The 27498-nt window shown below is 43.4% G+C and overlaps 2 protein-coding genes across 6 annotated transcripts; one reads left to right on the plus strand and one right to left on the minus strand.

Moving 5' to 3' along the window:
- Positions 1-444: 444 nt before the first annotated feature.
- METTL6 (methyltransferase 6, tRNA N3-cytidine) lies at positions 445-12275 on the minus strand. 5 transcript variants are annotated; one of them, XM_083405170.1, is made up of 6 exons: positions 12191-12275; positions 8199-8575; positions 5993-6127; positions 3973-4143; positions 2623-2764; positions 445-1086 (listed from the first exon to the last, which is right to left on the minus strand). In XM_083405170.1, exons 2-6 carry the CDS (start codon positions 8493-8495, stop codon positions 938-940), a joined length of 894 nt encoding a protein of 297 aa, XP_083261296.1. In that variant the 5' UTR covers positions 8496-8575; positions 12191-12275; the 3' UTR covers positions 445-937. The 5 variants fall into 5 exon arrangements, with proteins under 5 accessions (XP_083261296.1, XP_083261294.1, XP_083261295.1 ...); XM_083405168.1 differs by lacking the exon at positions 12191-12275 and adding an exon at positions 11537-11636; XM_083405169.1 differs by lacking the exon at positions 12191-12275 and adding an exon at positions 10992-11013.
- EAF1 (ELL associated factor 1) lies at positions 11558-27456 on the plus strand. The gene is made up of 6 exons (XM_083405198.1): positions 11558-11813; positions 17277-17371; positions 18699-18835; positions 19292-19461; positions 22576-22794; positions 23838-27456. The coding sequence occupies exons 1-6, from the start codon at positions 11711-11713 to the stop codon at positions 23882-23884; spliced, it is 771 nt and encodes a 256-aa protein (XP_083261324.1). The 5' UTR covers positions 11558-11710; the 3' UTR covers positions 23885-27456.
- The last annotated feature ends 42 nt before the right edge of the window (positions 27457-27498 follow it).

The following is a 27498-nucleotide window of genomic DNA, read 5'->3' on the forward strand; positions in this document are numbered from 1 at the left end:
GATTTCCCATAAGCTAACATTACAAAAAAAGGGACGCGGGTGGCGCTGTGGGTTAAACCACAGAGCCTAGGACTTGCCGATCAGAAGGTCGGCGGTTCGAATCCCTACTACGGGTTGAGCTCCCATTGCTCAGTCCCTGCTCCTGCCAACCTAGCAGTTCGAAAGCACGTCATGTGCAAGAAGATAAATAGGGACCGCTCCGGCGGGAAGGTAAACGGCGTTTCCGTGTGCTGCTCTGGTTCGCCAGAAGAGGCTTAGTCATGCTGGCCACATGATCCGGAAGCTGTCTGCGGACAAACGCCGGCTCCATTGGCCAATAAAGCGAGATGAGCGCCGCAACCCTAGAGTCGGTCACGACTGGACCTAATGGTCAGGGTTCCTTTAACATTACAAAATGAAACATCAGATTTCCCATCTAAAAACAGGACTTCCTCACTAAACTGCTTCAGGGTGTTGTAAGCTGGAAGCAACAGACACATTTAATCAGCCTGAGCAAGGGAACAATCACAAGCAGAGACACAATTTAGGGGAGTTTTGACTTGCTCTCCTGCTGCTCAGGAACGTTACCCTTTCCCCTCCACCTCTTATTTCTTATTCTTTTTAAGTGGCACAGTTTACAGGGGGAAAGGCAATTCTAATTGTTCAAGAGGATGCGTGGACTGATGATACAGAAACTTGGTGTATAGCGCCATCTAATGCCAAGATTTAAAAAATAAATGTATTTGCTTTACGATGGAGAACCTGAGTCATGGCAAGACGTACTGGCTGCTCACATCGGTTCCTTTATTCCGCGGGCCATTCACCTGCAGCGAAGAAAACAGGACAGCAGCTTTGGCAAGCACAGAGTCAATCACCCTGGTATAACACCAAAGGGAGGCCACTTCTGTGAAACATCCAAATGCCAACTTAAAATAGTCCAGGTGCCCGTGAGCAAAAATCACGTCTCCCTTTGAGGCTTCCGAAATTTGCTTTGGAGAAAAACCCTCGGCACGGACAGGCCTTCCTTCTTGTTCACCGTCTCTCGCAGCACGTATTCATTGACCACCTGCTCATACCCCACGGATAGGAAAAGTTCAGCCAAGAAATCTGAAGAGAAGAAAGATAAAGCAGTCATCCAGCGTAGGTGGAAGCGCAAACGTGAGATGGCAGTGTGTAACTACGCAGGCTCCTCTTTTCAGCCCAGCCCTGACCAGAGCCTTTGCATTTTAATAGAATTAGAAGCCCCAGGTAACGAGAAGGTTTTGCAGCAGGCAACTAAGACTTCCAAAGTCAAAAGAAAGATCATTAGGGCAGTTCTCAAGCATCAGCCCCTAGACTTCATTTGCTGAAGAAATCACAATTGTCGTGATTAAGTTTGTTGTTCTTTCCTACTTGACTGGTTGAACTTTAAAGCGGACAAAACTGTAATCCATATTTGGTAAGTGGCCTCCCCAAAATTGTAAGGATACCTTATCATCAATCAGATCTAGATTTAAGGCCTTTTATGCATAAGCAGCAGTTCTACAATATTCATTTGGTCGTGTACCTCATTATATCTGCATTGCTGGAACCCCAGTATCTGTGTACAGTTTGAAGGTTACTATTTTGCTCTGGTGGGGTTTTGCTGCAACGCTCTCCTCTAACTCACATCACCAAGACTCAGAGAACTTGATGGTACCCGACACCTAACAGATTAGCAAAAATGTATAAATCTGAATTGAATGTATGCTGGAAGTGTAAAGAAAAAGAAGGTACCTTTTTCATATGCAATGGACCTGTAAGAAGCTAAAAGCCTACTGGGAAATGATATACAATGAGTTGAAAAAAATGTTTAAGATAACCTTTTTTAAGAAACCAGAGGCTTTTCTGTTAGGAATAGTAGGACTAGAGATACCCAAACAATATAAAAACTTATTTATGTATGCGACAATGGCAGCCCAAATGATTTTAGCCCAAAGATGGAAAGAAGATAGTGTCCTGAGACTAAAGAAGAATGGCAGCAAAAGCTGTTGGAATTTGCAGAAATGGTAAACTTACCGGAAGAATAAGAAATCAAGATGAAAGAGTTTTTAATTTGGAATGGAAATCGTATATTGGATATTTTAAAAATGATTGTAAACAGATCAAATCATTAGCAGGATTAATGTAAAGACGTGCAGTGATATAAAACTAATTTTGATTGTTCTGGACAAATAATAACTAGGTTTAACTTGGAGATGCTACAAATGTATTACATATAAAGATAGGTAACTGCAGAAAGGGAGGGAGGTCGAAATGGGGTACTGAAATTTGATGAAAAATTATTTTATTGTTTGATGTAAAATGGGGGGGGGGGGAGACTCAAGAGAATTTAGGAATAGTGAAAAGTAATTAAAGAAGCACAATAAATCCCCATGCACAGTACCAATGTGAAATGACTACTGAATCCCATGATTTATACTTAAGGGAATGCCACAAGACCATACAAGTGGAGATTTTAAACCTAGTTTGTATTCGTTTTTTTAATGGTTTTTGTATTTGTTTTGATTACATTTTTATTGTTAATCGCTTTGAGATGTTTCACCGGAAGCGATTCATAAAGTAACTGGGATAAAAATGCAATAGTTCTGGGAAGCAAAGTGTAAACAAAGCCGAAAGACTCACCATCTGTGAAAAAGTATGACCTGGTTCCATCCTGTCTGACATAGAAGTTTTCTCCAAGCTTGTTAGAAGACTTAAACCGCAGCATAGCATGATCATAGAGGCCATAATCTCTGAACAGCACACATTTGCCTGGTTTTAACACCTGACAAATAAGTAACAAAAAATAAAATTGACATTATAAAACAGAAACATGGCGCTACATCTAAAAATGGAATATTGTGTGTCATGAGGCTCAGCTGTTTCAGATATATTTTTACAGCACATCAAACGCACTGGTCATTTTATTCCTACTATTACAAGGTACTTGGAAAAAACTTTTCTCTGAATGCTCCGATCATAGTTTTATCCAGTGCTTTTTTTCTGGGAGGACGCAGGGGTATGCATACCCCTAAACATTTTGTGAGTCTTTGTACTTTTGTTCATTTACTGTATTTATTTTCCTTGATTTGAATTATAAAACGGTGGTTTTCTTGTGTCAAAATGAGAGTACCCCTAAACTTTTTTTAGAAAAAAGAAACTGGTTTTATCCAAGTACAGTGGTACCTTGGTTCTCAAACTTAATCCTTTCCGGGAATCTCTTCAACTCCCAAAACCGCTCGAAAACGAAGGTGCGGCTTCCGATTGGCTGCAGGATCCTCCTGCACTCAAGCGAAAACCACGTTGGACGTTCGGCTTCTGAAAAACATTCACAAACAAGAACGATTACATCCAGGTTTGTGGCGTTCAGAAGCCAAGCCATTCGAGTACCAAGGTACCACTGTAAAGGATTATAGAAGTGGGATTGGACCCCAGTGATACACAAGACATTTGGTGCCCTGCATATCTTGTTGCCTTTCCTCAGTGACTAGCATAGCTGAAATTAAACAAAATAGGGCTTTTGAACTGCCTAGATTTCCATTTTTTTACTTTTTAGTGAAGGTACACACAGCCCTGACAAAGCTACCCCATGTCCGTATTTCTCATTAGCTCACTTGGGCACCAATGTACCGTATTTTTCGCTCTATAAGACGCACCAGACCACAAGACGCACCTAGTTTTTGGAGGAGGAAAACAAGAAAAAAATAATTCTGAATCTCATAAGCCAGAACAGCAAGAGGGATCGCTGCGCAGTGAAAGCAGCAATCCCTCTTGCTGTTCTGGCTTCTGTGATAGCTGCGCAGCCTGCATTCGCTCCATAAGACGCACACACATTTCCCCTTGCTTTTTAGGAGGGAAAAAGTGAGTCTTATAGAGCAAAAAATACTGTATTTTGGAGGAAGGGGGCCACAGCGTGCAAACATGTGGCAACTTTTTGGAGCAGACATGTTTGATGATTTTATGGTAGATTGATTAAAATGCAAGCTTACTTACTTTATAAAGATTGTGCAAAACCAGATGCATCTTCTCAGGATGAACAGCAGACAGCACAAATATTAAGGTCACAACATCCACGGAATCTGACGGCACATTTTCCAAAATGTCATCTTTGGTAAGGTCACACTGGAATGCTTTACATCTCTGGGCATCATATAAAGGGTTTTGCTATGAAGTGAAAATATTTTTTTCTGAGAAACATTTGCAATCAAATGCTCCGATTCCACTTGCTGAAATGAAGACTTTTTGAAAAGTGCCCCAGGAAAGCATGAAACAGCAAGAGAACAATCATTTCTGTCCCTTTGTGGCACAGATATACCACAAACATGTCACTAAATCAAGATTTTAGATAGTATATTATAGTATAGTAAAGTCGTACCTTGGCGTTCCGGAAGTCCGTTTGACTTCCAAAACGTTCAGAAACCAAAGCGCGGCTTCTGATTGGCGGCAGGAAGCTCCTGCCGCCAATCAGAAGCCACAGAAGGCCTGTCAGATGTTCGGCTTTCAAAAATAGTTTGCAAACAGGAACAGTCACTTCCGGGTTTGCGGCATTCGGGAGCCAAAACGTTTGAGAATTACCAGTAACGGCTTTTGAACTCATTAACAACTAGCCTTACCAGGGGTCAGAATCACTGTGGCAAGAATAGTCAAGAAAATCCCGTACTGTTCATGGAGTTATCATACCATCAGCCTTTTAAGGTCATGGTCAATATCTTGGACAAGTCACTTTTAATAAATTAATCTTTTGAAAACCTGTCTTCAAATATGCTAGACTGACTTGTTATAAATCTTCAAAATTCAAAAATACTTTTTCTTTAAAAACCATAATAAAAAAAAGGATAGATAGAATCTTTGCCCCCGGTTTTTGAAATTATTGGAAGATATGTCTGCACCCCAAAACCTGGCAACAATCTCTTTCCTGACATGTTCATATTAGAAAGGAATTTATGTAATCCTTATAATGTCACAGATATACATGAGTTAAGGTTAGTCAACATATGCAGTACGATAAAAGAGCACAGGAATACAGTGGTACCTCAGGTTACATATGCTTCAGGTTACATAGGCTTCAGGTTACAGACTCCGCTAACCCAGAAATAGTGCTTCAGGTTAAGAACTTTGCTTCAGGATGAGAACAGAAATCGTGCTCCGGCGGCATGGCAGCAGCAGGAGGCCCCATTAGCTAAAGTGGTGCTTCAGGTTAAGAACAGTTTCAGGTTAAGTACGGACCTCCGGAACAAATTAAGTACTTAACCTGAGGTACCACTGTATATATTTTTCTTCTGTTTATCTGAGCACATTCTGCTATGTACTGATTATGGTTGCAGAAACTTATGTGGCTAAAACAAGGGAGACTACTGCCACGCCAGCCTTAACCAAAGCTGAAAACCTGATGTTGTAGTTGTGAAGATTTTCAGACTTTCCATTTTTGCTGCACCTGCTGAAATTTCTCTTTTACACAGCTACTACAGGTTCAGGAGCCCTGTCCTTTTGTGCTACCCAGGCTACCCTGTCTCTCTGCACAGAAGGTGACTGATTTCTTTTCAAGCCTCCAATTCAATATTTTCAGTCATATGATGCCTACTTTTTCACAACAATTCAGTGTTTGTGCCTGCTGATCTCAACGTGAAATAGGGAAGAAAGGAAACCATGACTGGGACTCAATGCCATACACTGTGGCATTCAAGAGTTAAGTATTCATCACTGATCATGTAATCAAATACAAGGGTAGCAAGAGTTTAAAACTTTATTTGGTTAGCCTGATGTAGCAATCACCCTCCAGAAATTGTTATGTCACGCTAACCAAATGTGTAAATGAATTGGGAACAGCCATGTAGTAAACCCTACACAACATATGTAGGAACCCCTAATTTTGGGAACAATCTGTCCTCCTCTTTTTCTTCATTTCTTTTATCATTCACTTTTAAAAAATAGGGATATACTATTTTCCCTTTTCAAAGAACATTATTACACCGGGGGGGGGGAGGGGGGAGAGTAAGACAAACATCTCACCAACCTTTACATATTCCACAGCTCGGGGAGAGAAATCACAGGCATATGCAAAGATATTCAAATCCTCTTCTAAAAGTGGAAACAAACAATTCCCGACACCACAGCCTGCTTCAAGGATGGTGAGTTTCTGATCCTCAAACTGTTTGGAAGAGAAACAATTGCATTTGATATATCTTTCCAGAGCGAAATTCATCATTAAAAAGCTGCAATGTTTTCAGAAAGGAGGTCCACACATATTATTCACATTGCAGTGATAAGTTTTATCACCCTAGAAATCATTTGTTTACAATAAAGACAGAGCCAAGAAAGGGATGCCTCTCTTCATTGCAGTCTTCGCTTTGGGGTCTCCATGAGGGCACAATCCTCTTTTGTGTGCTTCATTTTTGTGTGTGTGTTTTTGTTGTGTTGCTACTGCAGAAAAACAGGGTACAAGGTTGTTGTTGCAGATGCATAAAGGGAGCCCTGACCATTAGGTCCAGTCATGGCCGACTCTGGGGTTGCGGCGCTCATCTCGCTTTATTGGCCAAGGGAGCCGGCGTACAGCTTCCGGATTATTTGGCCAGCATGACTAAGCCGCTCCTGACGAACCAGAGCAGTGCACAGAAACGCCGTTTACCTTCCCGCCAGAGCGGTACCTATTTATCTACTTGCACTTTGACATGCTTTCGATCTGCTAGGTTGGCAGGAGCAGGACCGAGCAACGGGAGCTCACCCCGCTGCGGGGATTCGAACCACCGACCTTCTGATCGGCAAGTCCTAGGCTCTGTGGTTTAACCCACAGCGCCACCCGCGTCCCTGTTGCAGATGCTTACGGGCAGCTATTCAGGATGACAGCCTGTTTGGATTGGAGAGCAAGGGTGAAAGGCATTAAGTTGTTCATAGGCCAACTGAGTAAGAGTCTGTTGGTGCAGAGTGGGCCCTCTTTATGTGCCAGACCAAGGGAGAGTGCTTATTTTTGTCATTTGTTTAAGTCATTTGTTTAATAAGAGTGCTTATTTTTGTCATTTGTTTATGTTATACGCTAGACCTATTTTTACAGATTCTGTAATTTTTACACATTGTTACATTTACTTTGTATATTTTTTATTGTTTACAGAGCAGTATTGTCCCCTGCTCTGTAACTGAAATATTCAATTAAGAGCAGATTATAAATACCACTAATCACTACAAGAACATCATCTCTCACTATGATTTAAGCTGTATGATGCATAGTGATTTCACAATCAAAACATATGTATATACAGACTGGCTTATCCACACCTCCCCTTGTTCTGCTGCTACCGTCACCCTCCTGGGGGAAAAACCTGCTCTTTAATGCTCAGTTGGAGCTAACAGGAATCTGGGTTTCCCCCAGATTGCCATTTGTTGTGATGCATTATATATTTTATCTGCTGTAAGCAGCCCAGCGTGGCTGGGGAAACCCAGCCAGTTGGGCGGGGTATAAAATCATCATCATCATCATCATCATCATCATCATCATCATCATCCTGTCTTCAGTGCCCAACAGATACAATCTTCCAAGCAAATTAGGTTCCAAACCACCTCTGTGGGGGTAAAATGGGCAGCTATGTCTCCTACAGTAATTCTGTGATTCCCAGCAGTCCCCCATCGAAGCACTAACCAGATTTATCCCTACTTAGTGTCAACATCAGATCCTCCCAGGTCATTCACTAATCTATACTGGAGGCATCTGGAATACTATTGTTGTCCTGATTTCTTTTTTTGGGAGGGGAGTAATTCTAATATTGACTTATCCTGCAATCATTGCAGGGACTCCAGTGTACAATGTCTAGGATTTGTTAGATGACATATTATGTAATTCTGATTAAATAAAATACACCAGAACCATCTAGAGCAAGGAGGTCATTGGAGCTGAATGAAGCATTTGTGCAAAGGATTGCAATGTACAATTTCCGCAGAAATGGGAAGTTCTGTTTATGTGAGCAGGACCTTTGCACACTAAATAACTGACTGGCATCAGCAAAAAATATCTGAAGAGTTGCCAAATCTAGTTTTACCATAGTAACTGCCCAGGCAGCATCATGGAAACAGCAAGGTGCATCTACGTACCTATTGTATTCATGCAAAATTTTACATAAATTAAGATGGAATAAAGATTGGCTAGGGCTTTCCAGTCACAAAAACCCCTCACATTTCTACTATAGCTCTTGCTTTCCCTCTGATGCTCTAGCATGCATAATGACACTCACTTCACGGCATGCTTTTAATTCTTCAAACTCTCTAGTTGTCCAGTGCCTGTCCTTGAAAAAGTTGGTGCTGTTCCTTTTGTAAAACAGATCCCAGTTCTTCTGTGCTTCCTTCTCTAGTTTCTGCTGTTTAAAGTCAGAGACAAAGACCTGTTCTTTGGCCAGTTTTTCGGCTTCTTCAGGGCTAAGAATTCTTGCTTTGTGCCCTCTCTTTTGGAATGCCCCGTCTTCACAAGCTGAGATGGTCACATCAAGCTGAGCTACAGGCAAGTCACCTTGCAGAGGCCTGGAGTCGGTCATCTTAATTAAGGAGGACCCTGGCGATTCAGAGTTGCTTTATTCTTCAACTACCGCAATTGTCCGTTCGGAAAAGAACTAGACTGAGAAGGACAATAAGGACAAGGTTAGCATTTTTCATCTTTCACTGGACATGTTACAAAACGATAAAGGGACCCGTGAAATATGTCGTTTCCCTCTAACATCACCTTTGGAAAATGTAGTTGAAAGAAAGTTGAAAGAACAAGATCCGAGAACGCTGCCAAGGTACAAAAAGAACTCTATCCCTACCAGGATAGATTAGTGTACAACTTTTAGAAGACATCTGAAGGCAGCCCTGTTTAGGGAAGTTTTTAATGTCTGATGTTCTATCGTGTTTTTAATATTCTCTTGGGAGTTGCCAACAGTGGCTGGGGAGACCTGGCCAGATTGGCAGGGTATAAGTAATAAAATAATAATAATAATAATAATAATAATAATAATTACTATGTTTGAAGGCTAATCCATGCCACAGACATATATATATATTGTAAAAAATTTCCAGCTGCTTCCACCCTGAGCTAGTGTATGCTTGCATATGTCTGGATCCCACCACCAAACCTAATGCCAATTCTAAATGGGAAAGGCCCCAGGATTCATTTCCAAATACCCATATAATCTCACTGTTTTCCTATCATCTGAATGTAGCTTCCCAACTTTCATATGAAACTGAAGATCAAGGTGCTTGACACACCTGGAAGATGCTCTCTTTCCTACTCCTACTACACCTAGCAGGCCAGATGATAAAATATTTTTTTCCCCTTGATCTAGGAATGCAAAGGAAGAGTACGTTGAAGGAGTCCATCAGAGCCACAAAGTAGTTATGGCAGCAAATGAGATAACAAGTTTTTAGGATTTGGTGGGCAGGCATATGTATTTTACAGTAACACCAGAGGGAGCTGGCTAGCCGCAGTATGTTTAAAGATTTCTTTCCTTCAAAGCATCTTTCCTTCAAAGAGGGTCTTAAAGGTAAAGGTACCCCTGCCCGTACGGGCCAGTCTTGACAGACTCCAGGGTTGTGCGCCCATCTCACTCAAGAGGCCAGAGGCCAGCGCTGTCCGGAGACACTTCCAGGTCACGTGGCCAGTGTGACATCGCTGCTCTGGCGAGCCAGAGCCGCACACGGAAACGCCGTTTACCTTCCCGCTAGTAAGCGGTCCCTATTTATCTACTTGCACCCGGGAGTGCTTTCGAACTGCTAGGTTGGCAGGCGCTGGGACCGAAGTACGGGAGCGCACCCCGCCGCAGGGATTCAAACCGCCGACCTTTCGATCGGCAAGCCCTAGGCACTGAGGCTTTTACCCACAGCGCCACCTAGGAGGGTCTTAGCAAACCACTTAACAATTTCTCCGTCTGTTTGTTGCAGCAGCTGCACTGCACAGGGTGAGGTTTTTTTTATTGCATTTTGATTGCTACTTTTACTCCTTACAGTTATCTTGCATTTTATAGCATTGCAGTTTGCATTCCACAAACTGTAGCACAATAAAATACAATGCAAAAAACAAAACAAAACGAGCAATAAAAATAAAACAATTAAAAACCAATGTGTTCTTAATGCCGTGGATGTGCTGTTGCCTGTCTTCAACTGCAAAGCCATGGACCACCTGAATGAAACAGACCATTGCTTGGGAACCCCTGATCTAGGATAGGGGTCTGAAACCTGTGGCCCTCCAGATGTTGCCAGACTCCAACTCCCCACTGACAGGGCTGCTGGGAGGGAGCCCAGTCTAACAACATCTGCAGCCTTGCAGGTTCTCCATTCCCTTCGTTTCTCAAATTCGCTCTCCAGCTACTGTCGGACTACAACTCCCATCATCTCTGACCACTGGTCCTGCTAGCTAGGGATGATGGGAGTTGTAGTCTGAAAAACAGCTGGAAACACAAAGCTAGGTGGATCCATGGTTCCGACTTGGCCCCGATCAACTGCCTACTGTTCCACTTCACAGGAAAACACATCCCTGTTGGTGGTGGGCACATGAAGCTCACTTGCGGAGTATTAAATTTATAGCAATCCAAATTACATCCATATTTCGAGATTCCACCAAATCTCTTGACTTCCCACTTCCCACTCCATGGGTCCTATTGTACACCCTCTCAACTGCATATTATTTCATAATGCTTATTTTGTATCTTTCCAAATTGTCCATGATATTCGCTACATTATAAGTGTTGTTAAAATCCTGCTAATGTTTTCATCCGCTTACAGTGGCCTCCTAGACCCATTCCCCAATTGCAGCCCACTTCACAGGAAAACACATCCCTATTTCAATCCCAAGCTGCTACGCTCGGCGCAGCTATAGTCCCCGAATCGCTGAATCGTAGAGTTGGAAGGGACCCCAAGGGTCATCTAGTCTGACCCGCAGCAAGGCAGGCATGTCAACTAAAGCACCCATGACAGGGGGCCCAATTAGGCAGCTTCATTACCGTATTGCGTTTTTACCCCCCATCTCCTTGGGTGTTGAGTGCCACCCACCAACCTACTGTCAGGGGTCCAAATAGCTCTGCGGGCAGTTCCCCTCCCCCCCCCCAAAAAAGGACGAAGAGCCGTAAGGGCGCAAAGAATAATTTCTGAAGCCCGCGGCACTCTGCACGTGCTCAGAGGCCGCGTTCCTCCGCAAGCCATAAGGGCGCAAAATAATAAGAATAATTTCCTACGTCTGCGGTGCTCTGCACGTGCTCAGAGGCCGCGCTCCTTCCCAAGCCGTAAGGGCGCAAAATAAGAATAATTTCTGAACCCCGTGGCGCTCTGGACATGCTCAGAGGACGCGTTACTCCCCGGGCCGTAAGGGCGCAAAATAAGAATAATTTCCGAAGCCCGTGGGGCTCTGGACATGCTAAAATGCCGCATAATTCCCCAAGCCGTAAGGGCCCAAAATAATAAGAATAATTTCCTAAGTCTGCGGTGCTCTGGACGTGCTCAGAGGCCGCGTTCCTCCCTTTCCCCTCCCTGCTAAGCGTCTCTCGGGGGCTTCGGCGGCCACGAGGGAGCGCGGCCTGTGCTGGGCCTAGCGGCGGCTGAGGCCTACCTTCTGTCTCCCCTCAGGCGCGGAGCGCTTTCCCGGTCACACGCCGCCGCCGCCGCCTCCTGGCAGCCCGGAAGAGGGAGAGCAGGAGGAGAAGAAGCGCAAGGGCCCGGGCGGGCCTGGTCGTCGTTGTTGCCGGCGAAGGAGCCGCCGCGCTTGTTTTTTCGCTCGGCGGCCATGAACGGCTCGGCGAACCCGCTGCTGGACAAGGACGAGCACCCGCTGCAGCTGGGCGAGAGCTTCGAGAGGCACCCCAAGGCCTCCTTCCACACCATCCGCTGTGAGTAAGGGGGCGCCGGGGGGAGGGACGGGCGGGCGGTTCGCCCACAACCCCCGGGCCCGAGGGAAGCGGCTCCTGAGGAGAAAAGGAGGCCTACTCGCGAGCAAGCGCCAGCGGGGCCCGCTCCGGGGGAAGCGAGCGGAAGCCTGAGGGGGAATGGCAGCCCTTCCTTCTCTCAGGACGGGCAAGGGGGGCTTCGTCCTAGTGGAGGAGGCTGAGGGTCGAGGGTATAGGCCGGTATACTCAGTGCCGGATTTACGTATAAGTTAAATAAGCTATATTTTTGGGCCCCACTCTCTTGCGGGCCCCCAAAAAATTTAAAGGCAAAAAAACACCCTGGATGTACATTTCCAAAATATAAGATAAAACCTACATACAGCAACAGTGTTTTGTGTTGTGTATTCTCCTATGATGTAAGTAATGAGCCCTGCCTGCTCCCTAAAACATCACTGGTTTGCTCATTTCTATATATAGGGTCCCCACATTTTGCATGGACTGGTTGCATGGTAACATGTGCAAATAGCTTAATAATAATAATAATAATAATAATTTTTATTTATACTCCGCCCTCCCCGGCCACAGCCAGGCTCAGGGCTGCTAACACCAATAAAATTACAATAAAAACATAATTTGAAATACTTCATTGTCACTTGTACAACTTGTGTACAGTGAGATTACACTGTTAATTAAGGGGGGGGGACACAACCCAATTGTGGAGGGGGCTGAGGGTCGAGGGTATACGCCGGTATACTCAGTGCCGGATTTACGTATAAGCTAAATTAGCTTGGGCCCCCCTCTCTTGCGGGCCCCCAAAAAATTTAAAGGAAAAAAACACCCTGCATGTACATTTCCAAAATATAAGATAAAACCTACATACAGCAACTGTGTTTTGTGATGTGTATTCTCCTGTGATGTAAGTAATGAGCTCCGCCTGCTCCCTAAAACATCACTGGTTTGCTCATTTCTATATATAGGGTCCCCACATTCTGCATGGACTGGTTGCATGGCAACACGTGCAAATGGCTTGATGATGATGATGATGATACAGTGGTACCTTGGGATACGAATGGGATCCATTCCAGAGCCCCGTTCGCATCCAGAAGCAACTAGCGACGGCACGTCTGTGCACGCGCGCGTTGCTTTTTGCCGCTTCCACGTGACGTCATTTTGAGCGCATGCACAAGCAGCGAAACCCGGACGTAACACGCTCCGTTACTTCCGAGTTGTCGTGGAGCGCAACTCGAATGCGCTCAGCATGAAGCATATTCAACCCGAGGTATGACTGTAATAATAATATTTATACCCCGCTCTCCATGGCCAGAGCCGGGCTCAGGGCGGCTAACACCAATAAAATTACAATAAAATCATAATTAAGGGGGGGGGGAACAACCCAATTTAAAATACGAGTTAAAATACAATTTAAAATGCACCCTCATTTTAATAGTAGCCCATAGATCAAAACCATAAGGGGAGGGAAACATAAGGGTCAGACTTATGTCTTGCAGGCCCTACGGAAAGATGTCAAGTCCCGCAGGGCCCTAGTCTCTTGTGGCAGAGAGTTCCACCAAGTCGGGGCCAGTACTGAAAAGGCCCTGGCCCTTGTTGAGCCCAGCTAACCACCTTGCGACTTGGGACCTCCAAAGTGTTGTCATTGTGGACCTTAAGGTCCTGTGTGGGGCATACCAGGAGAGGCCGTCCCGTAGGTTTGTGGGTCCTAGGCCGCAAAGGGCTTTAAAGATACCTATTAGGTCCATAAATTACCACATCGCATGTATTCAACACAAAAAACAGTGACAATTTATTGTTGACAGCTGGATATATAAAGGGCCCCATTACCGTCAGTAGCTTAGGGCCTCATCAAACCTAAATCTGGCCCTCGGTATACTGATAATAATTATTATTATAATAATTATCAATAATTTTGTTATTTATATTGTGTTTCCCCAGCCACTCTGGGCGGCTTGCAACATATCTAAAAATGTAATAGAAACATCCATCCTTGAAAACTTCCCCAAACAGGGTTGCTTTCAGTTGTTTTCTTAGAAGTCAGATAGTTGTTTCCTTGACATCTGAAGGAAGGGCGTTTCAAGGTGGTGGTAGTAGTAGTAGTAATAAAAATAACAACAACAACAATGCACTGAATTTGGTGGGGTCGTCCCAACAACAACAACATCAACAATAATATAAATAATCCACTGAATTTGGTGGGGTTGACCTTCTCAGTACAGTCATACCTTGAGTTGAATGCACTTCGGGTTGGGCGCGTTTTGAGTTGCACTCCACGGCAACCCGGAAGTAACGGAGTGCATTCCTTCTGGGTTTTGCCGCTCGCGCATGCGCAGACGCTCAAAATGACGTCACGCGCATGCACAGAAGCGGTGAATCGCGACCCACGCAGATGCAGGTTGTGTTCACTTCAGGATGCGAACGGGGGTCCGTAATGGATCCCGTTCGCATCCAGAGGTACCACTGTACTAGGCATGCACAGGATTGCACCATAAAGTGCTTTTGACAGTTCAGAAAAGCAGCATCTTCTCCTCCCTCTCCCTGTTTTCAGTTGTCAGTATTTCTGTTCTGTTTCTTAACTGGTCCGGGTCTTCTGGTGCCCTTAAGAGCAGCTGCTCAGCCAGAAAAGCATCAAGAGAAGCTTTTTTCCATTGGGAACTATGGTACATAACTTTTAGAAGACATCTGAAGGCAGCCCTGTATTGGGAAGTTTTTAATGTTTGATGTTTTACTATATATGCTGTTAACCGCCCAGAGTGACTGGGGAAACCCAGCCAGATGGTCAGAGTATAAATAACAAAATTATTCTTAGTATTACAGAATCACAGAACTGTAGAGTTGGAAGGGACCCTAAGGGTCATCTAGTCCAACCCCCTGCAATGCAGGAATATGCAGCTGGTCCATACAGGGATCGAACCTGCAACCTTGGTGTTATCAGCACCATGGTCTAACCAACTGAGCTATCCAGGCTCATATTAGTATTAAGGAGATGCAGTTGCAGGAGAAATACTCACCTGATAAATTTCTGTATGTGTGTGTGTGTTAGGGTCACAGGCATCCAGGAAATAAATAAAAATTCTTAACTAAAAGTAGAAATTGTAGAAGGATTTTGACAGCTTTTTCTTAGAGCACGTGGGGTCAAAAGAAAGTGATTTGCAACAACTGTTGTTGAGACATTTCGTTCCAAAGCTGCTAGACTGGTGTTTCCCAAACTTGGGTCTCCTGCTGTTCTTTAACTACAATTCCCATCATCCCTGACCACTGGTCCTGCTAGCTAGGGATGATGGGAGTTGTGGTCCAAAAACTGCTGGAGACCCAATTTGGGGAAACACTGCTCGACAGAGTTAGACAGAAGTTGATGACAGGTGGGTGTCCTGTCCCCCAAAACATATATCCTGGTTACGCCCATGGTCACAGGGACAACCCCTACTTCTTGTTGGGGGGCAGAGTTAACTGTCTTTCTTACTCTTTTTACACATATGGTTTGTTGGCCATAGCATGGCTAGAACACAAACCCTTCCTATAACCGTTCCTTCAGAGTTTGAGATGCAGACATCAGGAGGGAAAGCTTCCTATATCCTGGAACTGAACACAATCCCTGACTAACTGCTATGGAATCAAACAGTTGTTAAATGGGCCGAGACAGGAGCAAGTTAAGAAACTGGCAACCCTTTCTGTGCACAATCGGGGACAGATTCAGATTGGGCCAATTGCCTGTGGTCAAAGCCTATTTACTGTCCTCTGTGCCCCATGATGAATGCTTGGGAGGGTTGCCAGCTATTTCTGCAGACAATAGGGTATGTGTCCTTAATAGGAGGCACAGCGAGCAACCAGGGGTTGCCAACTCTTTCTGCTGTCAACAGTAGGTTGCAAAGATCAGGGCATCGCGTTTTTTCCATACCGTGAAATGCTTCAGCTGATGTTTTCTGCACATCAAGCTGTGTTAGAGGTACAGGCCTTTGCCTTTCATTTAAGTTGGTAACCCTACAAGCAGATGTTAAAAAGCACAGAGCCTTTGTCAGATAAAAAATACTATTTTTCTTAGCCAGAGGAATCTTGCTAGCAGGTTTTTAACAGCGTTTCCAAAATAATGCAGAGATTGATAATGGATAATTTGGTTGCTTGGTTGGGACTGTTACCGGAAAAATCCGAGGGCTCCCTTGGACAAAAAGTAAAGACACCAACCAGAGTAAATTGGAGCAAATCAGCAGCCTGTAGGCTTGGCCTTTATTGTACTGTTGCAGCAGGGTGTTCCCCTCCCTCGCAGGAGAGAGGAAAGACCCAGAACAATGGTGTGCAAGACCTTATAAAAACTTTTGAAATTCCCCTCCTCTAGGTCAAGCCCACCCCCAGAAACATCATGCATACATTACAGAAAGGAGGGGTTGAGGGAGGAGTTGTGGTGGTAACCTGAGTGTCTTGTCACCTGGCTGGTTCCTCCTTTCTCCCCCTCCCATGAACCAGTTGTGAATAACAAAGAAAAGGTGCAGTTTCCTTCCCCCTGAGGGGAATCCGGCCATGGTCCTTTTGTTGCTGTCTGCTCTGAATATACAACCGTATGCAGTCCATTGTGTCCATGATGAGATGAGCCTGAGCCCATCAGGATGCTTATCTCGCTTATCATGCCCCACCAGGTGCAGTAGCCAGGTATGTGACTGCTTGCTTAGGGGATTATGGCTGACCGTCACCAGGGCACCCCCCTTAGCTAGTCCTTGAAATATGGAGTAGAATAAAAGTGGAACAGTGCAAATCTGATGTATGGTTGATTTTCTATGAATTTATAACAGAAGTGTAGCGTATGTAGTGTGTGAGTGTGAGTGTGTGTGAAGTCTGTACAAACTGAATGATGGGGGGGGGGGTTTCCTGCTACAGGACCACTTGTTGGTTGCCCAAAGTTAAGTAGGTAGTGCTATTCCCCCACTTTTTTTACTGCTTCTGTTACAGTAGCAACTTTTTTGACGTGAATAAATTAAGTAATTGAAGCTTCCTAGCATATCACATTACTGTTGAAAGAGACAAGAGGCAGGGACTATAAAACAGCCAGGGCTATTTTATTTCTTTAACAGCAGACAGGACGCTTGAAAAGCTACTTTTGAAGTTTGGAAGGTTTATTTAAAAGTGTGTTACAGCATGATTATTTGCTGCTGGGTGGGTGGAGAATTAAAAGTTTCTCGGGGCACCAGCAAAAGGGAGCTTTGTAGATTATGCAAAATGACTGGAGCGGTGGGGGGGGGGGGGACGCTTTTAACAACATAAAATATTCTGATGCAGTAACTGTTGGGGTTTTCTAAAGCTTTTAAGCTAAACTTCATGGTTCCCTTATTCCCTTTATATCCACCAGAATAATACATTTCATCGGTAATAGCAAAGAGGGAGTGAATTTGTCCCAGATGGATGTTAATCAGGAAACCTTTAAATGCCCAACAGATATTTAATACTTACTATTGTTCTCTCTAGATGACTTCAAACCAGCATCTATTGATACATCTTGTGAAGGGGAGCTTCAAGTTGGCAAAGGAGACGAAGTCACAATTACATTACCACACATCCCAGTAGGTTTACTGTGTGTCCCATTTTTTCTCCTCCTTCCCCCAGCTCTGAACTATTAAATTCTTTGCTTTGAAATATTAAATTTGTGGCCAAGAAGAAGATTGTATGCATTTTTCAAAAGAACCTGGTAACATCTAGTGGTGATTGAATAGAATATGCTGTTCTGTGTTGCCTTATCTAACACCACTAATGTAGTGTGTCTGGGATGTGAATATCTATCTATTCTAAAATTGTGTGTGTGTGTGTGTGTGTGTTTCTATCCCCCTCCCCTCCCCAGGTAGCCTCTTTCTATTTAGATTTTAGTTCTACAATTGTGGACCCCTTCTTTCATAGTCTATGTTTATTATTTTAGTTCTAAGTAAACTTCAGTGTATGCCTGGAACCTGCATTTGAAAGTCTCTTCTGACTGAGTTTTATAGAATGTTCTTTTACATATAGAGTGGTACCTCGGGTTAAGAACTTAATTCGTTCTGGAGGTCTGTTCTTAACCTGAAACTGTTCTTAACCTGAGGTACCACTTTAGCTAATGGGGCCTCCCGCTGCCACCGCTGCATGATTTCTGTTCTCATCCTGAAGCAAAGTTCTTAACCCAAGGTAATATTTCTGGGTTAGCGGAGTCTATAACCTGAAGCGTATGTAACCTGAGGTACCACTGTATGTGCTTAGGTCATTGCCTTTAAAAATGCAGATCACCACTGGATATAAAGGATATACTGATCTTATATATGAATTGCTTCAGGTGATAGTTCTACCTATAGGCATTGCTAGAGCTCTATTTTCTCTTTGACTCCTTACTGAACTACCAAGAAGTATCCTGAAGCCTAAAACAAAAAATCTGCAAGACTGCACATTTTGCAAAGAAGCATAAGGAGGGAGATGTTAAATATGCAGGCATTTGTTTTTCCTTACATCTATACAGTGGTACCTTGGGTTACATACACTTCAGGTTACAGACTCCGCTAACCCAGAAATAGTGCTTCAGGTTAAGAACTTTGCTTCAGGATAAGAACAGAAATCAGGCTCTGGCGGCGCGGCGGCAGCAGGAGGCCCCATTAGCTAAAGTGGTGCTTCAGGCTAATAACAGTTTCAGGTTAAGAACAGACCTCCGGAACGAATTAAGTATTTAACCCGAGGTACCACTGTAAAGGCAAACTGTTGGAGTGCAGTTCAGTGACCACATATTCAGAGGTAGCCTACTAAAGCATCCAAATGCAGCCTTGAAGATGAGTGACTAGATATGGCATTTTAGTTAAGGAGTCAGTTTTTCTTGGCATGAGCTTGTGCACTTGTTCGGACTTCAGGGTAATCTCTGCTTTTCTTGACAACCAGGGTTCTACTCCTCCAATGACGGTGTTCAAAGGAAATAAAAGACCATACCAGAAGGACTGCGTACTTATTATCAATCACGATACTGGGGAATATGTGCTTGAAAAGCTAAGCAGCAGCATTCAAGTCAAGAAGACAAGGTAAAAACGGTTGGCACAAACCCACAGGGCCGCTTCTAATTTGGAGAAAACAACACACAGCATAGCCCTATCTGACACTGCAGGTGGCATATTTCAAACCTTTGGCTATGATTTCTTTTCTTTTTTTAACATAATCTTTTGATGGGTATATATTACAATATATACGTGGTGCTCGTTTGTTATTCAATGCCCCGTTCTGGGGGCTGGGGTTGGATAATTTTTTCCCCCTTTATTCCCCCCCCCCCCCCAAATCTAGGTGCGTCCTATAGGGCGAAAAATACGGATACAGGTCTTAAATTTGCTTGGATTGTACAGTTACTGATTTTACGCAATCCTGATAGAATTTGGGGTTTTTCAGACATTTTGGAAAGGATGGGGGGGGGAGGGAGTTGAGAAGATGCATAGGTGCTGTGTTTGAGGTGTTATTGTATCTGTGTGCTCAAAATCCTGTTTCAGAGCTGAAGGCAGCAGCAAAATTCAGGCGCGGATAGAACAGCAATCGGCCCGAGCCTCACAACCTTCTTCTACCCAGTTCAGAGCTCCTACAAAACCAGCAGCAGGTCCCAAGACCTCCCCACTGAAAGACAATCCTTCACCAGAGCCTCAGCTGGATGACATTAAGAGAGGTATGGAAATTATGATGGTTTTGTAGCTTCACGGTATAAATACTTGAGAATTCTCAATGGATTTGCTATGAATCCAGTTTTCCTTATTCTTTGTGTCCCATTTTAGACAGATTTGTGGAAATTGATTTGTTTCTCACTGTGAATAATTTGGCGGCAGGGGCCTCGCTCCAAAGTGAGAGAACAAAGTTGCATTTCTTAGTCTACAGAACTTTGAAGTCCTTGCAAAAAGTAGATGAAGGTTGGTCCAGTGATTTCTCTTCTGTTTGTCGAGAGAATAATTGGGTTACATGTTCTGCACTGGTTTAAAAATGATCATCTACCTTTTTAAAATACGCTTCGTGTAAAGTTAATTCTGCAAAAAGTTGAAAAGGCACTGAACTTCAGTTGTGTCTGAAAGAAGGTATAAAAAGCCTAGCAAAACTCAAAAGCTTGGTAGAATATTGACAATAAAATGATCGCTGTATGTTTCCCCCTAAATAGTAGCCTTCCAAATAAAATTGTATGCTGTTGTCATGATACATCACCTATATTTCAGAGGTTTTAAAAAAAATAGAAATGCTAATTTATTGTACTGGTTTCACCCAAAATATCTAGCTGCGCAATGAAGCTTCTGTTACTGATTTGCCTATCTAGGAACAAATATTGTCAGTGTGAAACTAGTGACCAGGCCATGGTAAAATCTAAGTCTCATTAGTATTTCGGGTCAATCGGCATTTCCAAAGACAAGCCCTTCTTAGTAAGCCAGTTTAAGTGCTCAGAGCAAAACAAAATGCAGTTCACTCTTATTTGAACTACAGACAGTGGAAAAAATATATAATCCTATTTTAGACTCCCCATTACATAAGAATTCAAATTCCCTGATACACTGGAGTATTTGTCAGAGTAAAACAATTAGGTAAGTAGTCGACAGATCTGTTAGAATCCTGTAGAAATGTGACTTGAAATACTTGCCTAGTCCATCTTTTTGCAGTGAAGGGAAAGAGCTATCATGTGTAATACATTTCTAATATATTTTTTCTAATCAGTGGTTGGCAGACTACCATATTCTGGTATATCCCTACATTTTTTAAAAAAGATTCCAAGGTAGTGTGCAAAGGTGTAAATAAAACCTTTACATATATACATAAATACAAAAATAAAGCTAATAAATAAGGTTTGTATAAACAATTTACAGCACAAGCAGGTTAATTAAACATTATGACTAAGGCAGTAATCCTAAAGGCAGCAATCTTATAATAATAGTAATAACAATAATTTATTATTTATACCCCGCCCATCTGGCTGGGTTTCCCCAGCCACTCTGGGCAGCTTCCAACAAAATATTAAAATACAGTGGTCTGTTAAACATTAAAAGCTTCCCTAAACAGGGCTGCCTTCAGATGTCTTCTAAAAGTCTTGTAGTTGTTCTTCTCTTTGACATCTGATGGGAGGGCGTTCCACAGGGTGGGTGCCACTACCGAGAAGGCCCTCTGCCTGGTTCCCTGTAACTTGGCTTCTCGCAGCGAGAGAACCGCCAGAAGGCCCTCGGGCAGAACGATGGAGGTGGAGATGCTCCTTCAGGTATACTGGACCGAGGCCATTTAGGGCTTTAAAGGTCAGCACCAACACTTTGAATTGTGCTTGGAAACGTACTGAGAGCCAATGTAGGTCTTTCAAGACCGGTGTTACGTGGTCTTGGTGGCCGCTCCCAGTCACCAGTCTAGCTGCTGCATTCTGGATTAATTGTAGTTTCCTGGGCACCTTCAAAGGTAGCCCCACATAGAGCGCATTGCAGTAGTCCAAGCGAGAGATAACTAGAGCATGCACCACGCTGGCGAGACAGTCCGCGGGCAGATAGGGTCTCAGCCCGCGTACCAGATAGAGCTAGTAAATAGCTGCCCTGGACACAGAATTGACCCACGCCTCCATGGACAGCTGTGAGTCCAAAATGACTCCCAGGCTGCGCACCTGGTCCTTCAGGCGCACAGTTACCCCATTCAGGACCAGGGAGTTCTCCACACCTGCCCGCCTCCTGTCCCTCAAAAACAGTACTTCTGTCTTGTCAGGATTCAACCTCAATCTGTTAGCTGCCATCCATCCTCCAACCGCCTCCAGACACACAGGACTCCAGACACACAGGACCTTCACCACCTTCGCTGGTTCTGATTTGAGAGAGAGGTAGAGCTGGGTATCATCCACGTACTGATCAACACCCAGCCCAAACCCCCTGATGATGTTGAAAAGCATGGGGGAGAGGACAGAACCCTAAGGCACCCCATAGGTGAGAGCCCAGGGGTCTGAACACTCATTTCCCCCCGCCCCCACTTTCTGAACATGGCCCAGGAGGAAGGAGCGGAACCACTGTATAACAGTGCCCCCAGCTCCCAGCCCCTCTCAACAGTCCAGAAGGATGTTATGGTCGATGGTATCAAAATCCACTGAGAGATCCAGCAGAACTAGGAAACAGTTCTCACCTTTGTCCCTAGCCTGCTCCCGGAGATCATCAACCAGTGCGACCAAGGCAGTTTCAGTCCCATGAATCCCGACTGGAAGGGATCCAAATGGTCTTAGCCTCTCTTACCTGAGAGTAAGCCTCATGCGGTTCACTTGGACTTCTGCGTATACATGTCATCAAAAGTGCATGGGCAAACAGGAAACAGCTAGCATTGTGCTGAAAAAAATGCAGTGTCTGTTTAGGGAGGGCATTCCAGAGTCAGGGAGTCACCACAGAAAAGGCCCTCTGTTAACTCATACCATATCTCTGCTAAAGTCAGTATTTGGAGAAAGGCCTTTACAGAAAATCTTCAGACAGGAGCTGCCTGATATGGGAAGAGGCACTCCCTCAGGTATTTGGTTCTTAAGGGCTTAAAGGTAAGATAAGCATCTAAAATTGGGCCTGGAAGCAAATAGGCAGCAAACGTACTGCTGAAATAACGGTTGTGACATGTGCAAGTCCTTTGGTGCAAGGCAAAATGCTGGCAGCCAAATTCTGCACCAAGATCTTCACAACATCTAAGATGCTTTTAGATTCTGGGGGGCAAATCTCAACGTTCTGCTATGGTTTGGTTTGGCTGTCTGCGTTGACGGCCCGTGGAATCCTTTATTGACCTCCTTGCAAATGTCCCTTTGTTCCAGAGTTGAGAGCCGAGGTTGAAATAATTGAGCAGATGAGTAGCAGCAGCGGAAGCAGCTCGTCGGATTCAGAGAGCTCTTCTGGGAGCGATGATGAAACCTCGAGCAGCGATGGGGATGACGCTGCACACCCTTCCCCTTCCCAGCCGGGTAACAACAAGAACTCTGTTGCCAACGGAACCAGCAGGCCACAAGGAAGCAATCAGCTCATGAGCACGCTCAGTAAGTTTCTTGTCTTCTGCATGTATTTATTACAGCACATGCACTTTCTAAGCGTCTAAATACACATTAGATACACAGGTGTGTAACTGAGACGCAGTGCTGGCTTTTAAAAGCAGCTTTGAGAGAGAAGGGGATGTGGTACCCAGTCCTTTCCTTTCTCATAATTTCCTTCTTTTTAAATTGCTCTCTCCTGAAGCTAGCATTTCTGTTTTTTAAATAAAACATGGTGTCTGGTTCAGTTACATGTATGGGTCTGTATTTAGCCCATAATTGAATGCACATCATTCAGCAAGTGGTCAAGCATGATCTACACAGATGGAGGTCTTTGGGGTTTAACAAAATCAGGTTTGTTTCTGTTTCATTCATTCACATTGTAAAGAGGCTTAGTTCAGAAGTCCCCTGGCAACCCATTGACTACTGAGCTGCATATTAGGGGTGTGAGTGGATAGAAATAACCAGACTACTTCCTGCCTCTTTTATGGTGCCCAAGTGCTGCTTTAAAAATATAAATAAGGAAATGCTTAATAATAACTAAGAATTAACATAGATTTCATGGCCCCTCTCTGCAAATAGTGATATGATTTCACAACTTGGCCTCAAAGCAAACTCGGTCTAAATTCTTCCAGCTGTGAATGAAACTGGTGCCAGCAATTGCTGCAGAAAATGGGTGCTGCTGTTCCAGTCTGTCATCTGCTGGGCCAAGTCTGCGATGAGACAAATGAGCTTATTCTTTTTTAAATGTTAAACGCCACATGAAGCCAATAGGCAAGTAGATTGAAAGCTACCAGTTTGCAGGGCAGATGAGTCACTGCCACCTCCAGACTCCTAGTGAATCTTAAGCCAGTGAATGTTGAGCAGAGGTCAATGACAGTGGCAGTCCTGTACATAAATTTCATTAAAATAAATATATTTCTGATCTAGAAATAGTGTGTTTCAGCCTAACGCCCTATTTTTCTCCCCAGTGTATTTGAGGTCAAATACAGCAATTCTTCAGTGTAGATCACAGCCAAAGAGTAATTCTCACTTCCTCTTTTTAAATACAGGGAATGACTTGCAGTTGAGTGAATCTGGAAGTGACAGTGATGATTAGAATCAGGTTTCTCCATTGGTTTTCTGTTGCAAATACGTGAAGATGTAAATCTCCTGAGGAGTAAGAATGATGCAAGTATAGAAGCCGGCTCACAGGACACAGCTGTAAGTGGCATTTGAAGGTGAAGGGGGCAACAAATACTCCTGAAGCAAGGCTTATACTCTGTTTACTTATGTATAAATTGTGTATGTTGTGTATATCTTTTTGAAAGTTTTTTAATGGATGTGAATATACCAGTCTTAATTCAGTGACCTGTGCTCTTAACGTGCTGACGCTCTGTAATTTTGGTGTACTCCAGTATGATTCTTGCTGTTAGGAAAGGCTGCGTACCCCAATAAGATAAAGCAAAAGCTGTCTCTGGGGTAGATGTAACTCAGGTTTACCATTTTAAAAACAAAATAGGAAGTGGAGTACAAATTTCAAGCATTTGTATGCAAAGATGTCAAATAGCATTAAGGCAGGCGTTAATTGTCAGTAGTCTTGTCACCTGTGATGAATACAAATTTCACCCATGCAAGGGAATTTAAAGAACTGGGATGTTTTTTCTTTGTTTTTTTCCTTTTGAGGTTCTCAGTATGACACAAGTGATTGATAGAGGTATGTGTAGGCAGAGAGTTTAGTAGAACTATGCATAGGCTAATAACTTGTGGACTCACTTGTAAGGCTTTCTTACTACTGCTGAGAGATCGTATGCCGATTAAGTTTTTGCGACTGTACAAATAGGAAACCTAACAATGCCTTTTATTACTTCCATGTAAGAAATTCCACATACCTGTGCCCCATCACACCTAGGTCTGCTGGCCAATATGCACTGTAGAAACCCACACCACTCAGCACTAAGAATGGAGGAATGTATTTGAATGGTTTTATACACTGATTTGGGCAGTTTCAACCCCATTCAGTTTTGCTCGTCTTGGTCTGCCTCTTGCCTTAAGCACCCACTTATGCCCAAGCCAAGCCCAACTAATAATATTCCAAAAAAAGGTATATCAAAGTATGATGTACATAAAAGCATCAATCTCTATGCTTCAGTACACTTCATCATAATTATCTAAGTAAATTAATGCATATGTATTTCATATGGTTGTATGCATCATTGTATGTACTTGTTTATGTGCTGCTTGCCTTAGGAAATCTGGAGTGAATATACATATAATAATGCATATAATGGGCAAGAATTGTTGGCATTTTTAGCAGGACCGGCGCAGGGGTGGGGGAACCTAACCCCATCAAGATTAAAGAGCAAGATGAAAATTAGAAGGGGGGAAAATCTGTGCACATAAACTTGATATTGAGATTTTAAGGAAATCCCATTCCTATCCAGTGCTTTATGTTATGTGAACATACTGTATAGCGAAACAGATCTGTACACATGTGCGGGACTTTAATTCCCACTTATAGAAGTGATACTTGTGTTGGAAACTTGCCTCAATTCCTGGATTGTTGAGACCCATCCAATTCCTGGATTGTTGAGACCCATCCAATTCCTGGATTGTTGAGACCCATAACTTTTCAAAATGAGAAGCATAGAATCCCCCAGAACAAGAACTACCCATAGCATACCAGATTTAGCCTCTCCAAAGTTCCACCTGCCAGTCTGTGTGGTTTAACAGAGAACAGTGGACACAATCCTTTGTGTATTTGTTCCTAGTAAGTGGCACACATTGTGCAGAAGCGTTGCCTTGCAAATGGTACAACGGTTGCAGTGAAAAGCAGAAAACTAATTGTATAAAGCTTTTCAGATTTATCCAGACTTAGCTTTGGCATTATCAGAAGCCAGGTGCCCAGTAGTCAATGGCTGTCTTCTATGTCCATCGTTAGAGGCAGCATACTTCTGAGTACCTGTTGCTAGAATCACAGGTGGGGAGAGTTCTGTTGTGCTGAAGTTGTGCCTAGAGGCTGTTGCCATCTACACGAGAGGAGCACTTGGGGCTTGGGTTCCTTGTGAATTGCTGCTTGCCATATCTGGCAACCCTTGTTCTAGCTTGGCGATACTACAACTCATTGAACTCAGTGGGGCTTACTCCTCAGTAGAACTATATCATGTAGGATTGCACTGTAAGCTATTTATACTTTTGAGGCTGCGTACCTGGGAGTAAGCTCTGCTCAAAGAGTGGGTCTTCCTTTTGAGTTAACGTGCATAGGATTGCTGTTCGAATTTTATTAATGTGTCAAGCAGTACCATTTTAGATGCTAACTACATTCTAAACGACACATTTTATCTTGTTAAAGCAGTAAAGTAAGTTTGGGTTTGATAGGAAAGTATCATGTATGTTTCATTCCACACCCCTTCCATTTCTGCTTTTGCCCAGGGCCTCAAGTTTTCCAGAAATGTTGCATTTCTAATTCAGCCACCTCTGTCTTTGAATAGGCGAGTCCCTAAACATTCTCTCAAAGCAAGGCAGGAAGGCCCTATTGTGAGAATCAGTAGGCTGTTCGTTTTGCTAATAGGTAGGAGAGATTTTGAGAGACGAAGAGAGCAGAACCATCTAGGGTTGTCCTTCTTGCCTCGAGTGGAAAGACGCTATAACCTTTGTTGCAGCTACAACCAGGGGTGGGATTGAATTGCAAGTCGTTCTTTTGAATGCCTTTCTTGTAATCTTTCAAATGTGATGTGAATTGGAGGAAGATGGATCCATCGCTTTAAAATGTTACGCAACTATAAAACAAATTAAATCCACTAGGAGGAAGATGAGCACTGTTCGTATGTTTGGCTTCTTTATGCATTTAAGTGAAGAGGGCGGGGGGGAAAGCATTCATATGTTTTTGGAATGTTATGTGCAAGTTCTGAAGGGCATATAGACAGGACTGTGCATGTACCGCAATTTCTGCAGAAATTAGAAACTTAGGTACTAGAAGAGGAGTATGCTATGTGGCAGAACCTTGCTTTTATAGTTTCTAGTTTGTGGCCTGCAAAAAGATTGACTTGAAAATATGCAGCCACTGCTTGAGATGAAACCTTAGGTGTACTTCAGAGTGTCTTGCAAAGCTTTTGTCCCTCTTTGTGACTAACAGAAGAAAAATAAAAAAGCAAACAAATTGAGGCTGCAGTCCTGTGTGCACTCACATGGAAGTAAGCAAGATTCAACTTAGCTGGGCTCGCTGCTGAGTTGGCTTAGATATGGATTCTGCTGCAAGGCGTAGGATTTGGTAATGGCATCTAGTAATCTGAAGGAATTGAAATGACTGTACTCCCAAAGCTGGAAAGACTGAGGGGCTTCCAGAGATTTTATGGTCCACACCTTGTACACAAAGGCTGTTGTACTGAATAGATTCCTAATGCTTCTCATAAGCCATGTGTTGGCCAACTGAGTTAGCAGGCAGGACTGTTTAGAGAATAGAGAACTATTTCAATTGTTACTGGAATAAAATAGGAACGAGACTGAACTCAGATGTATGATCTACTATTTTTGATGCAGTTTGTGCCTCAGATTTATCTGCATCATTAGTTTAGACATAGTATGTTTACATTTATATGTAAATAATATATATATATATAGGCCTTGTAAAATTTTGTAGGTTTTTTTTTCTTTTTAAAGTGTTATTTAAATAAAAAATGAACTTTAGCCATGCAAGTTGTGTACTTATTTCTGAGAAACAAGAGGCTTCCCCAC

Source organism: Podarcis tiliguerta (genome assembly GCF_965153285.1).
Source record: "Podarcis tiliguerta genome assembly, chromosome: 12".
NCBI classification, from domain to species: domain Eukaryota; kingdom Metazoa; phylum Chordata; class Lepidosauria; order Squamata; family Lacertidae; genus Podarcis; species Podarcis tiliguerta.